Source organism: Rattus norvegicus, chromosome 2, assembly GCF_021556685.1.
Source record: "Rattus norvegicus strain SHRSP/BbbUtx chromosome 2, alternate assembly SHRSP_T2T, whole genome shotgun sequence".
Taxonomy (NCBI): Eukaryota; Metazoa; Chordata; class Mammalia; order Rodentia; family Muridae; genus Rattus; species Rattus norvegicus.
This window is the reverse complement of record NC_141535.1, coordinates 169,234,393-169,249,850: the sequence shown is the minus strand read 5'-3', so window position 1 is coordinate 169,249,850 and position 15,458 is coordinate 169,234,393. Positions and strand designations below refer to the sequence as shown.

The 15,458-nt window shown below is 39.7% G+C and overlaps 1 protein-coding gene across 12 annotated transcripts in view; it reads left to right on the top strand.

Moving 5' to 3' along the window:
- Positions 1-15,458, top strand: part of Gucy1a1 (guanylate cyclase 1 soluble subunit alpha 1) — a 62,999-nt gene that overhangs the window by 20,963 nt on the left and 26,578 nt on the right. For 5 of the 12 annotated variants that reach the window (XM_087629667.1, XM_087629698.1, XM_087629673.1 and 2 more), the window contains exons 2-3: positions 10,870-10,932; positions 14,281-14,636. In XM_087629667.1, coding sequence (XP_087485793.1) covers positions 14,385-14,636 — 252 coding nt within the window. In that variant the 5' untranslated portion in view covers positions 10,870-10,932; positions 14,281-14,384. 12 annotated transcript variants of the gene reach the window in all.

The window sequence follows — 15,458 nt, the reverse complement described above, 5'->3', positions numbered from 1 at the left end:
CCAAGGGCTTCCCCTTCAACTGGTGCTCTTACTAGACTATTCATTGCTACCTATGAGGTCAGAGTCCAGGGTCAGTCCATGTATAGTCTTTGGGTAGTGGCTTAGTCCCTGAAAGCTCTGGTTGCTTGGCATTGTTGTTCATATAGGGTGTCAACCCCTTCAAGCTCTTTCAGTCCTTTCTCTGATTCCTTCAACGGGGGTCCTGTTCTCAGTTCAGTGACTTGCTGCTGGCTTTAGCCTATGTATTTGCTGTATTCTGGCTGTGTCTCTCAGGAGAGATCTACATCCGGTTCCTGTCGGCCTGCACTTCTTTGTTTCATCCATCTTATCTAGTTTGGTGGCTGTATATGTGTGGGCCACATATGGGGCAGGCTCTGAATGGGCCTCTGTTCTAAATTTTGCCTCCCTATTCCCTATTCCCTCTCAAGGGTATTCTTGTTCCCCTTTTAAAGAAGGAGTAAAGCATTCACATTTTGGTCATCCTTCTTAAGTTTCATATGTTCTGTGCATCTAGGGTAATTTGAGCATTTGGGCTAATAGCCACTTGTAAACGAGTGCATACCATGTGTGTTTTTCTGTGATTGGGTTACCTCACTCAGGATGATAGTTTCCAGTTCCATCCATTTGCCTATGAATTTCATAAAATCATTGTTTTTGATAGCTGAGTAGTATTCCATTGTGTAGATGTACCACATTTTCTGTATCCATTCCTCTGTTGAAGGGCATCTGGGTTCTTTTCAGCTTCTGGCTATCCTTTCCTTTTCCTTTATTTCTTTTTCTCCTGTTCTCTCACACGGAGTCTTGCTGGGTCTCTCAGGCTGATCTGTCTCCCCTGTCCTAACAGTACTATGATAACTGTAGTTGCAGGCATATACAACTGTAATAGGCTCCTAACTCTAGAGTATTCCTGCTTTATCGTAAGTTTCTTTAAGGCATTAACAGGTATAGACAGTTTAGTAGGAGCTAGATTGTACTCAAGAGAATGGGAATGAACACTTGAACTTTGAGAAAACAAATCTACAATAGTCATTTAAATTTTCAATTATATGTGAGTCCTAATGTTTCGAATTTTGTCCTAATATTGATTTAGCTAATCTGAGTCTTCCATCCAGTGTTAGCATCTTTTTGACAGTTTCTACTGGGATTTTGACAAGAAATACCATCAATCTGAAGAACAATTTAAGAAAAATTGACCTCTTAACAATATTTTTAAAAGATATCAGCAATATTAAAAAAAGATCTTCAGTTCTTAATGCTTTCTCTAATATTTTCATCATCATTAGGTATGGCGGTGTCAACCTTTCTAACCTTCAGTTAGACTTAATGTGAAATATTTGTGTGCATTAACTTGATGGTGTTTCAAGGTAGACATTTCCCAGTGGTTTCTCAGTGTTAAAGTTGGAGTATACTTTTCTGTACCAGCTATGTGGACCTGAACTCTCACTGCATTCTTCTTGTTCCCAGGTTTGCTTCAGAGGTCATTTCAGAATTTTTCCATGATCGATTCTCTATGGACATTAAATCCAGACATTCTGTGTTGTGTTTCTCCTTAACACAATTCAACAGCCCTGGCCCGACAGTATTGTTGGCTTAGAATTGGTTAGAGGAATCATTCTTCCTTTGCTCCTGATAATGGTGGAAAAAAATACTAAGCGTTTGTTCTCGTTGTTAGAGGTGGAGAGGGGAGAATTTTGTGATCTTCTTTAACTTGACCAGAATCAATGACATTACACCTATTGTTAAAGTTAGCTTTGTACTGTGTAGTAATTGTTTTCATTTATAATGACTGTGGACAAATAAAAGAGACTTCCTATCCTAAACATATTTTCGTTTGAATTTGCTGTCTGCTAACCAAGTGCTCATAACAGTATCAGTGTCAGTGTTAGTATCCATATCAATATTTCAATTCCATGACTTCAGCCCACCCTACTATGGCTCCACCATTTTCTTGTTTATGCTTCATGAATTTCTTTCCAGTCTAAATACTAATGACTCCCTCAGATGCCTTCCCTCTTGCCACATCTACCTCTTTTTGAACTTGTCTCCCCCTCTGTGTTCATTCCCATCATACTTTGCTAATTGCTACTTCTGTGTCTTAATCATAACATTCTTCTTCAGTCCTTAAACACAATAGGCCCCAGAGTCTAAATTTAGCCATTTTCTCTCTGTGTGTGTCCCATTTGGGCCTTGATTTAAAGTCCTGAGTTCGCTGGCTTCCTTTAGGGGGAGGGTCACAGGTTAAAATCTTCAGTGTGTTGCTCTTGAAAAGAGGTCTTCCATATTCAAATACATTTCTCCCTAAATATTCTGCTAACAGTCAAAGGTCACTAAAAAGCACAATGTGGCAGCCATTTGGCCTTCCTGTGCTCCTTCTGTTATCCCTTTCTATAAATGTCCTAGTTATCTTTTCAGACAGAACCCCAGAGCTACTGTGGTCCTCAGATCTTAGCTGCCATGGCATGACCACTTCAATTTCACACTATCTATGGCAGCCAACCCTTCCTGCCTCTTTCTGGCAACTTCATTCCTGCATCTGGTGTGCAGTTCTTCAGTGGTCCTTTGCCAAAGTCTTTGTGTCTAAACCTAGGTACCTTCACACTGTGTCTCAAACTTTCCATGTTCCCAGCTGCTTTTCTACTTCTCCCATTGCTCAGTGCCTGAAAGTGATGTTTCTAATGTATATTGTCCATTAACAATGTTGTCTCCGCCTTCTTCATAGCCCTTTAAGGAAATTAATAGGAGTATGCATTATTCACATTAGTAGTTGAGGAGTTTGAAAGAAAAGAATATTTTGACAGTCTCTAAATTTTGACTGAATTGTAAATGAATTTATAAAAAACGTGTGTTCAACTTTGTTTCTGAGAGGTGTTGTATAAGCTCTGATCTAGCTAAAGTTTACTTATATTTTGCAATATTTATTGTTGGTGTTTTGTTCTACATATTTTTAGAGTTGATAGTTTAATGTTAATATATTTGTCAATATTAGCTACATTCATTGAATGTGCAGTGACAGGTTAAACTTTGAAAAAAGCTTTTCAAAGTGTTTTGAACCATAGGGAGTAGGATGGTTGTTCCTTAGATGATGAACCTGTGGAATGGAAAGGAAGTAGCATGTTTCATGGGTATCACAGACTTCAAGGGGAACCATAGACTTTAAGGAAATCTAGAAACCTATGTTTGCATTAATATTTTAGTTTCACAAAACTTAAAAACTACAGTTAATAGTAAATAAGAAAAAGGAAGTATATAGGAACCTTTAAAAGTGCTTTACGTCACGACATTTAAGCATGTATGCTTGGATTGTCAAATACGAAAGCTAAGGAAACTAAAGGGAAATGAGTCAGTTTGATAATTATTTAAGCCACCATATGTACCTTGTTTAGATTATAATACAATTACATCATTCCTTCCTCCATATCCTTTCATACACCTCTCTTTGCTCCTTTCCTATATGTGGCTTCTTTTCCCCCAAAAAATTGTTGCTACATAAATCTACAAATTTATTTATTTATATATATATACATATATATTCATAAATACATAAACACAATCTGCTTAGTCTACAGAATGGTTTATTTTCATGCACACTTCCAATGCTGACCATTTGCTATGGGTTAGCCAATTGGTATGCTCTTCCCTAAGGAAGACAATGATTCTTGGTTGTCTGTTCTTTATGGAGGGTGGATGCCTCATGGGCTTTCTCTTACCCACTTCAGTTTGTCTATTTTTTCTTTTTCAGATTATTTTTGGACAGTCATATAGGTGAGACTTTATGGGTATAACTATAATTTTACTGGAAGACAGAACCTCACATCAAACACCCCTTTCTTTGGCTCTTACTTTGAGAAATTAGAGGGCTGGTTGATCCACCTTAGATAAATTTACTCTGATCTACTCAACTGGTGAAATGCAGGCTGGAATCATGTCTGAGTTTTAATAAAGTGACAAAGACAGAGTAATGAGCAGTTATTTTTTTTAAGTTGAGATTTGTAGAATTGAGAGGTGACTAAAACTATTTAAAACATATGAAAGATGAGAAAATGACGCAAAATAATCTAGCAAATATATTTAGAAAATTATAGACAAAGTATCTTAATCTTCTGTGCTATGTGGATAACAATGTGTAACCCTCCAATTCAACTGGGATGAAAAATTTAATGCTAAAAGCTCATCAGGTAGACAACTGAGAAGAAATGCGGAGGGACCAGGCATGTTTCTGTAATTGGGGGTGCAATTGCCTGGCTTGTGTGGGCCGCTAGTCTAAGGTTAGAGAGTCTATAGAAAGAGTGTTTCTGCATTTTGGTTGAGAACGTAGTCAGGGTGAACCACGTGAGTTCGGGTAAATGAGTAAGTGGAACTCGTCCATCACCTTTGTCCTTACAATCTTTGGAGCTTGTATCATCCCTAACAGCCAGACATCTGTCATCTGTTAAATACAAGAGACTCAGGACTAGCATCCTGTCTAGGCCTTCTAGACTCCAGGAAACACATTTATTGCTGCCTCTACTGTCTTCCTGATTGACACTTGTGGTTGCTCTCTCCAGTCTCTCTGGTGTTTCTCTGTGGCCAAGCCCGTCTCTCGATTAATTAGATCTTGATCATATTTGATAAGTTTCTGTTTCTTCTAGTCCATTAAAGCATAGACCTGCCATGGCTAGGTCACTGTGTGATTTTCTTTGTCAAAGAACTTGTGAAAAGTCCCCAGTGTTGCATTGAAAGAACCATGGGTGTCCCTGTTGTCCATTATTTTATGATCTTCTTTCTAAATAAGGTAAATCAGTACCCAGTTAATTTTGTTATCTTCATCTTCTGGATCAATCCTGATCTGTCGGTCACAGCCCTAGCTTCCTGTCAAGAAGCACGACCATCACTTTCGTGGTATTCTTCAATCTTAAACAGATCTTGCTTCTGAGAAGTTCATGGCAATAAGCACTGGATGTAACCCAGAGTTCCCTTAAGTAGGCTTTGACAAAGGGTTAAAAATGTTATCACAGGTATAAAACGTTACTGAGTCTTTCTGAGAAGATGAAATACTTGTCAGTAATAAAGGTCTAGTGACTGTTAGGTAGACTTTAGGGCATGCTGCACTATGGTTATGTTGGATGTACCCACAACACTCATATGGGCTACTCTAATGTTAACAACCACACCCTGGTAATTTTATGCCTGTCATAAAAAGTGTCCTGGATAAGTAGTGGAAGTGACATTGTGTCTTATGTTTTTTAAACTTGAATATAAGGTTGGATTTTTTTTTATTTTTAAAAGTGCATACCTGTGGGAAACAGTGAACGTGAGGTTCTGTATTTAGTCTTCAGGTAAACTGCGTTTTATCACCACTGCTCTGTTTAGTGGGGGAGATAACAGAAGCCTGGTGTAAGGTTGGGAAATTGTCCAGTGCCATGTCACCACAAGCTATACAAAGCATGGCCATCACTATTGGACACAGCAGTAAGCACTTCACACTTGCTGCTTTCTTTACCCTCACAATATCCTTAAATGATAATTAGTATCAGTGTTCTGATTTCCTGATGGAGAATCTTCAGGTGAGATTTGCTTTATACCTTGAAGAAAGCCCTGGAGTTTGTACAGACAGAGGAACATCTGATGCTATTACCTAAACCCTCAACTGACACATTAATTTTGATGCCTCAGAGTATGACTCACATGGCCTACTTACATATGAATCAGAATCTTCAAGTCCCTTTTATGCAGATTGTATGTATTTGTGAAGCCCTTATCCTGATCCCCTTGAACCTTCAATATACAAAACATCACTGTTGAAGATTGGTAAAGTAAGTGTGAGTGTGTGTGTGTGTGTGTGTGTAAGAGAGAGAGAGACAGAGACAGAGACAGAGACAGAGACATCAGGAGTCTATTTCCAGATCCTAGCTGAAGAAAATTTAAAAGAGGAGGAAATATTGATGTTATGATAATAGATATGCAATCATCAGGAAACTAAATATGTCAGTATTACTTGAGCTATAAATGTCAAATCCCAATCTATAATATCTCCATCTTATTTGATATAACATTTATTTTAATTGTTTGATAATCAAAGATTTGTTTTCGTTTTGAGACTTCCATTAATTTTATTATGTAAGTCACAGTCAAAACTGGTCTGTCAGCACATGTGCCCTTAACTAAATTTGATTTTTACTTAACTTGCAAACTTCAATCGTACATTGTTGAGAGCAGAGATGTTTTTATTGTTGAAGAACTTTATACATGCATAAAATTTTTATCAAATGTACTCACTTTAGCCCTATTATCAATTTCTCCCCACGAAAACTGTTACTTCTAACCTTATGTGCTCTTATTTTAGCCCACTGAATCCATTTTGTGTAGGACCAGCCTCTGTAGCATGAGCAGCCTCTCAGGGGAAACATCCCTGAAGAGAAAGGACTCTCCTTCCCACAGCCGCCATCAGCAGCTATCAGCTCCTTTGTTAGGAGTAGGGAAGCAGCTTTGCTGATGCGGCATGATGCAACCTATCTAGCAAAGCTTCCTTGAGTATTGCAAAACTGCACACCACACATGCAAGATGTCTGGGGAAAATGTTTGGTTTGCTTTTTGTGAGACATCACACTATCTGTGTGCCTTAATAAATACAATAACAATTCTAAAAGACACAAAAGCTTAGATAAAAGACAAGTGTTGAATCACAGTGCAAGTCGCTCAACAGGAATGAACCACAGACTTTGGCCAGTTTGAGTTAAAAGAAAAAAATCATTGGTGACCTCCTGTGAACACCACTTTATGTACAGACTTTCTTCTACTCATGGGTTCTGCCGGGCCAACATTGTAGACATATATAATGTCCATCTGAACACCAGATTAAAGCGAACCGAGTTAGTGTCAAAGGTGTGTTTCAGTTTTATTTTCTTTGGTAATAAGGCCACAGCGAATAATCCAGCCTAGCATTGACTTTTGTTCCTCCTTCCTTAGGCTCACAAGTATCAGGATTATATTTTATGTTTCAAAGCTAAGAGGGATTTGTCTCATTACTGAATTGGTCCAACTGCTATAAAACACTACCAGGAATAATAGAGCACCAAAACCTCAATTCCAAACATGATTATAATCAAATAACCATGGTCAACGAATTATCTCCTGTATTGATTGCATTCTATGGTCTGCAGAGAGAGGTGGCGGGGAGGGAGGGAGGGAGGGAGGGAGAGAGAGAGAGAGAGAGAGAGAGAGAGAGAGAGAGAGAGAGAGAGTCTTTTGTGGCTGTGGTTAAGTTGCAGTCCCAGGAGTGTTCTTTTGGCCAAGGCCTGTGAGTTTTCTACCCAAAACACTTGTGGACTTGGTCAACATCCTCTGAGTTCCCATTCAGTCCATCTCAGCCCTATCATCTGTGTAACTCAAATCCAGTTTCCACTATGTGTCTCCAACAATCTTCTAGAAAGGCAGTCAGTTTTTCACATTTGGAATCCTTTGTCTGAGTTAAAGATCTCACTGGGATTTTTACTTGTTTTACCTACTCATAGAAGCTTGCTGCATGGTGACCTACATTCATTTAATCTTTCATCCCATCTTCTTTTCTCCTTCCCGGACATCCTCCTGTGTCCTAGAATCACTTTAGGCACTTAAACATGGCATCTTAATATTTTTCTTTCTGAAAGTTTTTTCACATGGCTGAGCTAGATGCCTCTCCGAGATGACTCTGGGTCCTGATTTGCATCCCTACAGCACTGAGCGCTGACTCTGGGAATTGATGTCCCCGATGTACGGTATCCACAGAGCATATGCTCTGGTAGAGCAGGGTGCCTTTGGCTCTCACTGGGCCTCTGTGTCTTGAAGACTGCCGGGCAGGTGGCAAGGCAGCCACATTTGTGGAACAGAATAAATGGAGCAGAAGGAAATCTGCTGATTTTTAAAGATGGCATGGTTCAAAATTATGTAAAGGAAAAGAAGCAAATAAATGAGGAATTCAAATTTTTGAGAAACAAGAGAATCTTGAGGTTTGTCCTGTGAGCATCATCAACTTAACAAGGCAGTTTTAGTCACTTCTTAGAAAAAGAAGCCAGAACGTTGTGGCCTGACAAATAGATGTTATGAGTGAAAGTAAACTCAGCCATATCCCCAACTTTCCAGGGAGTGTGTAGACACTGTTCACCTTACACTGAATTGTATCCCCCTAACAACAAACACACAGACAGACAAAGGAGTACTTGGAAACTTGGAATGCTCTCCGATCTTTCTATTTGTCTTGCTTTCCTGATCACAGAAAAAAATTTCTAAGCATTTCCTACTACAGAGTGAAGAAGAGCTAGATATGTGGTATTTCCCTAGTTATGGAGGTTAAACCCTTCTAGTCTTTCAGTCTACCTGAACATTTTCTAGTGTCTTTCTTTTTATTTAAAAAAGTTAGAATTTGTATCGTATGCAAACTTTACCATGATATTGAACATTTATTTTTGACATCCCCTCACTTTGACTAGTTTTAAAAGCCTCAGCTTTGAGCCCCAATGTTCAAACAGGTACAGCATTTCCGTCACAGGCATGTCCAGCTCTTGGATGTTCCTGTCAGCATTGGACATGGCTGATGTGTGCTCTTCAGGTGAAGGCTTTGTTCCAAGCTGCACTTAACCTCAAAGGCACTACTAAGTTTAAAATCTACTTTTCAGTTCCCTCTATGCAAGAGTAATTTTTGTGTTATGTGTGGTGGAGAAGCTCTCTCCTCAAGTCTACATGCCCTGCTGACATCAGCAAACCAGGTATTGTTGTTTTTTTTTTTTTATTAACTTGAGTATTTCTTATTTACATTTTGAGTGTTATTCCCTTTCCCTTTCCTGGCTTCCAGGCAAACATCCCCCTAATCCCTCCCCCTCCCCATCCTCCCCCCATTGCCGCCCTCCCCCCAACAATCACATTCACTGGGTGTTCAGTCTTAGCAGGACCCAGGGCTTCCCCTTCCACTGGTGCTCTTACTAGGATATTCATTGCTTCCTATGAGGTCAGAGTCCAGGGTCAGTCCATGTATAGTCTTTAGGTAGTGGCTTAGTCCCTGGAAGCTCTGGTTGCTTGGCATTGTTGTTCATAAGGGGTCTCGAGCCCTTTCTAGCTCTTCCAGTTCTTTCTCTGACGTTCTTCCTTCAACGGGGGTTCTATTCTCATTTCAGTGGTTTGCTGCTGGCATTCGCCTCTGTATTTGCTGTATTCTGGCTGTGTCTCTCAGGAGCGATCTACATCCGGCTCCTGTCGGCCTGCACTTCTTTGCTTCATCCATCTTGTCTAATTGGATGGCTGTATATGTATGGGCCACATGTGGGGCAGGCTCTGAATGGGTGTTCCTTCTGCGTCTGTTTTAATCTTTGCCTCTCTATTCCCTGCCAAGGGTATTCTTGTTCCCCTTTTAAAGAAGGAGTGAAGCATTCACATTTTGATCAACAGTCTTGAGTTTCATTTGTTCTAGGCATCTAGGGTAATTCAAGCATTTGGGCTAATAGCCACTTATAAATGAGTGCATACCATGTGTGTTTTTCTGTGATTGGGTTACCTCACTCAGGATGATATTTTCCAATTCCAACCATTTGCCTACGAATTTCATAAAGTCATTGTTTTTGATAGCTGAGTAATATTCCATTGTGTAGATGTACCACATTTTCTGTATCCATTCCTCTGTTGAAGGGCATCTGGGTTCTTTCCAGCTTCTGGGTATTATAAATAAGGCTGCGATGAACATAGTGGAGCACGTGTCTTTTTTATATGTTGGGGCATCTTTTGGGTATATGCCCAAGAGAGGTATAGCTGGATCCTCAGGCAGTTCAATGTCCAATTTTCTGAGGAACCTCCAGACTGATTTCCAGAATGGTTGTACCAGTCTGCAATCCCACCAACAATGGAGGAGTGTTCCTCTTTCTCCACATGGTCGCCAGCATCTGCTGTCACCTGAGTTTTTTATCTTAGCCATTCTCACTGGTGTGAGGTGAAATCTCAGGGTTGTTTTGATTTGCATTTCCCTTATGACTAAAGATGTTGAACATTTCTTTAGGTGTTTCTCAGCCATTCGGCATTCCTCAGCTGTGAATTCTTTGTTTAGCTCTGAACCCCATTTTTAATAGGGTTATTTGTCTCCCTGTGGTCTAACTTCTTGAGTTCTTTGTATATTTTGGATATAAGGCCTCTATCTGTTGTAGGATTGGTAAAGATCTTTTCCCAATCTGTTGGTTGCCATTTTGTCCTAACCACAGTGTCCTTTGCCTTACAGAAGCTTTGCAGTTTTATGAGATCCCATTTGTCGATTCTTGATCTTAGAGCATAAGCCATTGGTGTTTTGTTCAGGAAATTTTTTCCAGTGCCCATGTGTTCCAGATGCTTCCCTAGTTTTTCTTCTATTAGTTTGAGTGTGTCTGGTTTGATGTGGAGGTCCTTGATCCACTTGGACTTAAGCTTTGTACAGGGTGATAAGCATGGATCAATTTGCATTCTTCTACATATTGACCTCCAGTTGAACCAGCAGCATTTGCTGAAAATGCTATCTTTTTTCCATTTGATGGTTTTGGCTCCTTTGTCAAAAATCAAGGTGTGCCCATAGGTGTGTGGGTTCATTTCTGGGTCTTCAATAGCAAACCAGGTTTTATGATCTGTCTAATGTCAGAGTTTATTAGGAAGAGTTCCCTTGCCTGAATAATAAATTACCTTTGTTATTAGTATAAGCCCAGGGAACGTCTATTATCTTCACCTCAGCAGAGTTGATCTCTCACTAGGAAAAGGAAGAGGCATTTAATAATTGGGGTTGGGAGTGGGGAGCATTTAATCATCAGCTTTTGGGACAGCAAGAAACTCACCAACTTTCTGAGAACACACTGTCTCGCTGTTTGCCAAGGTCTTGTCACTAAGCTTCTTGTTTGGTTTTCTCCTTAGCATACCTCCCCTCTTCCCAGCCAGCTCTATACCAACCTCAGAAGTGACCACACTGTTTCTAAAGTGAGTGCTGTTATTACACATAAAAATCATCTCTGGTTTAATGGAAGAATATCTCCTGTGTTTCTGGCAAATCCAAGACACACAGAGGTTTCAAGCATACTGGTGCTTGTACATCTGTTTCCTAGTGTAATTTCACCAGTCACAGATGAAGAATGCTAATTACTTTGTTTACACATGTGTGATTTAATGAGACTAAACACTCGGCCAGTCTTCAGTAAGTGCAGCTTCTTTCCCATTGCTGTTTTTAAGTTAGTAAAAATCGTGCCAAGCACATTTTCTGGGAATGAGACCATTGTGCAGTTCAAGAGAAGGGAGACGTTCATGGGCAGTTGATGTATGTATAAAGTGTAGATAGGCTGGTCAGGAGAGGCTTGGGGATCAGGTTTCACATCCAGTAATAGAAGGATTTGTCATAAACTGCTCTGCCAAGCCTTCAAGGCCAATGTAAAAATTTTCCTATGTATCAGAGGAACTTATTTTTAAGAAGCACTATATTTCTGGCAGATTCAACCCATAATCTTTTTATCATTATCTTCCTTTATTTTTGAGTACCCTTTTATAGTTATTATGTTCATACTTTGAAAGAACTGAAAATTTTGAAAATAATTACAGGTACTTCTTTTGAATAATAATGTAAAAAGAATGTCATCAGTGTAACTGGATGTTTTACTACTTTGTGGGTTCTTCTTTTTTTCCACCCTTCACCCTTCTTCCACCATTTCAAGCCCCTAACAATAGATAGGAGATAAAAAAGAAAGAGTGGAAAGGTGTGACAGTATTGTTAGACTACTTCCTGCTGATTAGGAGTGTTGAGTTCCTAGGGACAAGTTTGATCTTCGCCGTGAGGAAGATCAAACCAATTTCTTCTCATTTCTTTGCACATGTTACTTGACATACCCCAACAAACCACAACCAACAGCATCTAACCACCAACCAGCCAACCAGCCCTCCTAATGGAGCTGTAGCATGTATACCCTCTCTGAAGAGTTGCCAGAATTTCAAACATCACACGCTCACAGAAACTATGTGCATAGGTCAAAACCACACCCCTATTAGAGCATGAGGAAAATCATAATCATCTGCTGTGGACGATCTAAAGGAGCCTCATATCTCAGACCTGGGATTAGAACAAAACCACTTATATTTCTCTGTGTTTAAAGATGCCAAAAGGAGGAGATTGTTCAGCCAGAACATGTGCTACACTAGGTTCATCTCTAGAATTGTACACATTCACCTTCAATGACCCATGTATTGGGATGGAGTTCAAGAGAAGGGTACTTGCCCAGCGACTGTGATGCCACTGTTTTTCCTTGGAAACATTAATCTCCACCTTGGATCCAGGTACCTGAAGTTTTTAAGAGAGGAGTGGGTAGAGAGGATGAAAAGGCACCCTGCCCTTACCTTTAGATTCAAATGGTTCCAACTGTTTACTCAGCTCTTTAGAGCGAAGGGTTCAGCATGTTAGAGCCTGTGGGCCAGATTTCCAGAACCCCAGCCAGATTTTCAAATGCTTCATTGGAATACATTCATGCCTATTTGTATATGACCTATGACCTCTTCATAGTGCAAAAGCAAAACAGATTAGTTGCAGTTAAGACTCTATATAGCGTACAGAGCTGAAAGAATCTCTAATCCTTTATTGAAAAAACAACTTTCTGGTCATATATTTCATCCATAAACAAGAATAGAAGTTAGCAACAACAATTGATAAGAAAATAATGGTTGTCTTATGTTGGGTTGAAATAAAGACTGAGACAGTATATCTATCTATCTATCTATCTATCTATCTATCTATCTATCTATCTACATACATACATACACACACACACACACACACACACACACACACATATATATATATATACACACACATACATACACATACACATATATACACACATTTCTTGCAAAAGGTTTCTAGGAATTCAAATGAGGGGAAATAACCTAAATTTTCTGGCTCTCTGGGATGATAATACCTGCATCCTGAAGATGCTAGAAGGATTAAATATCCATCTGAAGTTTGCAGTGCTATGTTAGATGTGTAAGAATTAGCAGAAGTGAAACCTTTTTTATTCATTTTCAATTTGTGGTTTTGACATTTCAAGAATACGAGACTACAAATGCACCCAGTTGGTATTGTTAATATGCTGAATTCCAGCTAGAATCTCACTGCAGATAACTAGCAATAGTGGATTGGACTTGTGTGAGAACTTGAAATGATGTCACCAGCAGAGAAGCACAGGGAAAGCATGTTGAAGGACCTCAGCCTCTCCCTGGCATGACAGCTTCCTCGGTTTAAGTGTCACCTGTACATTTCTAGACAGAAATCCATGCAAATGCCATGAAGGATATGAGGTCTGTGTAGTTGCAGCAGTACTGGAAAAATCCAAATTGCCAAACATATAGGCTTCTCTTTTTTTCTTTCCTTCAAAGAAGAAATTGACACCTATTTTCAGTCCAGAAAACTGGGAATGGTTGCGTGAATATCTGATATCTTTGCTGTTCTGAAAGCCAGTCCTCGGCTTGATGCCCGAGAGAAGGGGGATGCTGGAGGGGTGAGGCAGGAATGGGTGAGTGGGAGGGGAGAGCCCTCTGAGAGGTCAAGAGGAGGGGATAGGGTGCGGCATTTGTGGAAAGGAGACCAGGAAGGGGGATAACATTTTAAATGTAAACAAATAAAATGATTAATAAGAAAACATTTCAAAAAGAAACAAAGAAAGGAAGCCAGTCCTCAATGAATCCCCAAATTCTAAGCATTGCTTCTCAGTCAGTAGAATTCTTGTGGGAAAGGTCACAAGTGCTGTGCTTATAGAGATGTATTTTACAAAGGAGTCTCCTGGAGGTAACTATACCTAAAGCTTTGTTGTGGTAATTGTCATTCGAAAAGCTTTTCCCAAAGATTTAGTGTATTTAAATGTGTAACAAATAAATCTCTTGGGGTCAGACTCCATCAGTTTTGGCCCAGTGTTGGCTAACTAAGGTGTAGCTGAACCCAAGTTTCATTCTTACCTCACTCAGATAGTTTCTCAATATATATAGAATAACACATAAAGTATTAAGGGGAGCACTGGCATGTACTGTTCTGATGTGTAGACAGGACACACATGAAATACAGTAGTTCTCGCATTAATGAAGCAATAATGAAGATCGTTCCTATGAAATCAAACAGAAACAAATGGGGTGCAGAAGGTGGAAATTGGTAGTTTTTGCTAAGGATGTTTAGAGAAAATAATATTTGATACTCTGGTGGCAATTTCCCTGTGGATGATTGTACTACCTTTTTCTTTGTGCATCTAGCTATCTGTTGTGTGTAAAGTCCTTTCTCTTCTGACTTTCCACTGCTCATAGATGCTGGGCCACTCGTGTCTTTGAGTCAGTAGAAGCAGATCTTCATCAGTCCACATCAACACCGGCTAATAAGGAGGAAACCACTGCCAAGCTCCAGGAACACCATGTTCTGCAGGAAGTTCAAAGATCTCAAGATCACGGGGGAGTGTCCTTTCTCCTTACTGGCTCCTGGTCAGGTTCCTACGGAGCCAATAGAGGAGGTGGCCGGAGTCTCTGAGAGCTGCCAGGCCACTCTGCCCACCTGCCAGGAGTTTGCTGAGAATGCAGAAGGGAGTCACCCCCAAAGAAAGACAAGCCGCAACAGAGTCTACCTACACACCCTGGCAGAGAGTATTGGCAAGCTCATTTTCCCAGAGGTGAGTGTTTTCCCTTTAGCAATGATAGTGGTATTTCAGAACTGGAAACGCTAAGGTTTTCAAAAGAAAATATTTTGGAAATGAATTTTCTCACTTTTAAAAGAATGGTAAACAGAATTCCTCCGAAACATGAAAACTGTCTTTTTAAATAACAGTGTCCTATATTGTGTGTAATCTTTAAAAGTTTCACATCTTGAATTCCTTCCAAAAGATAGTTAGTCTCTGACAAATTCCTGTCTTTGCTTCATCTGCCTCAGCTTCCTTTATCAGTAAAGTAGAGTTCTATCAGACCTACTTCTGTGTGTTAATATACACTGAGTGAAATCAACTTCTACTCTTGCCCAGAAAATACTACAGAAGTTGGGTGGCTCACCTGAAGTCGAATGGCTTTCAGTGGGAGAGCAATAATGCTTTAACAACAAAGGTGTGTGGGGGGGGGGGGGGGGGGATCCTTAGATACCCAGGTTTGTTGAGACTGGAAGACATAGCCCTTCTCACTGAAGTGCCTTGCCTTGCAGTCTGGGAGGTTTCACCCAAGGACAGAGATAACAAATAAATGATGTTCAATGTTTTCCTTCAATAATCTGTTTGTTGACATCTCTTTTTCTTCTTGGATAATTTTTTTTGTCTTTGATGTCTACATTCTCCTACAGCTTAGTAAAGTTCCTTGAGATTATTTTATTATTTTGAATTTTTCTCATGTCTTTAGGGTTGATGACTGAAGATTTACTACTGCCCTCTCTCACATTCTCCTGAATCTTTGTATTACTTTGCTTCACTGTCTATGTATTGAAGAAGAAGCCAGATTGTCAACTTCTGTTA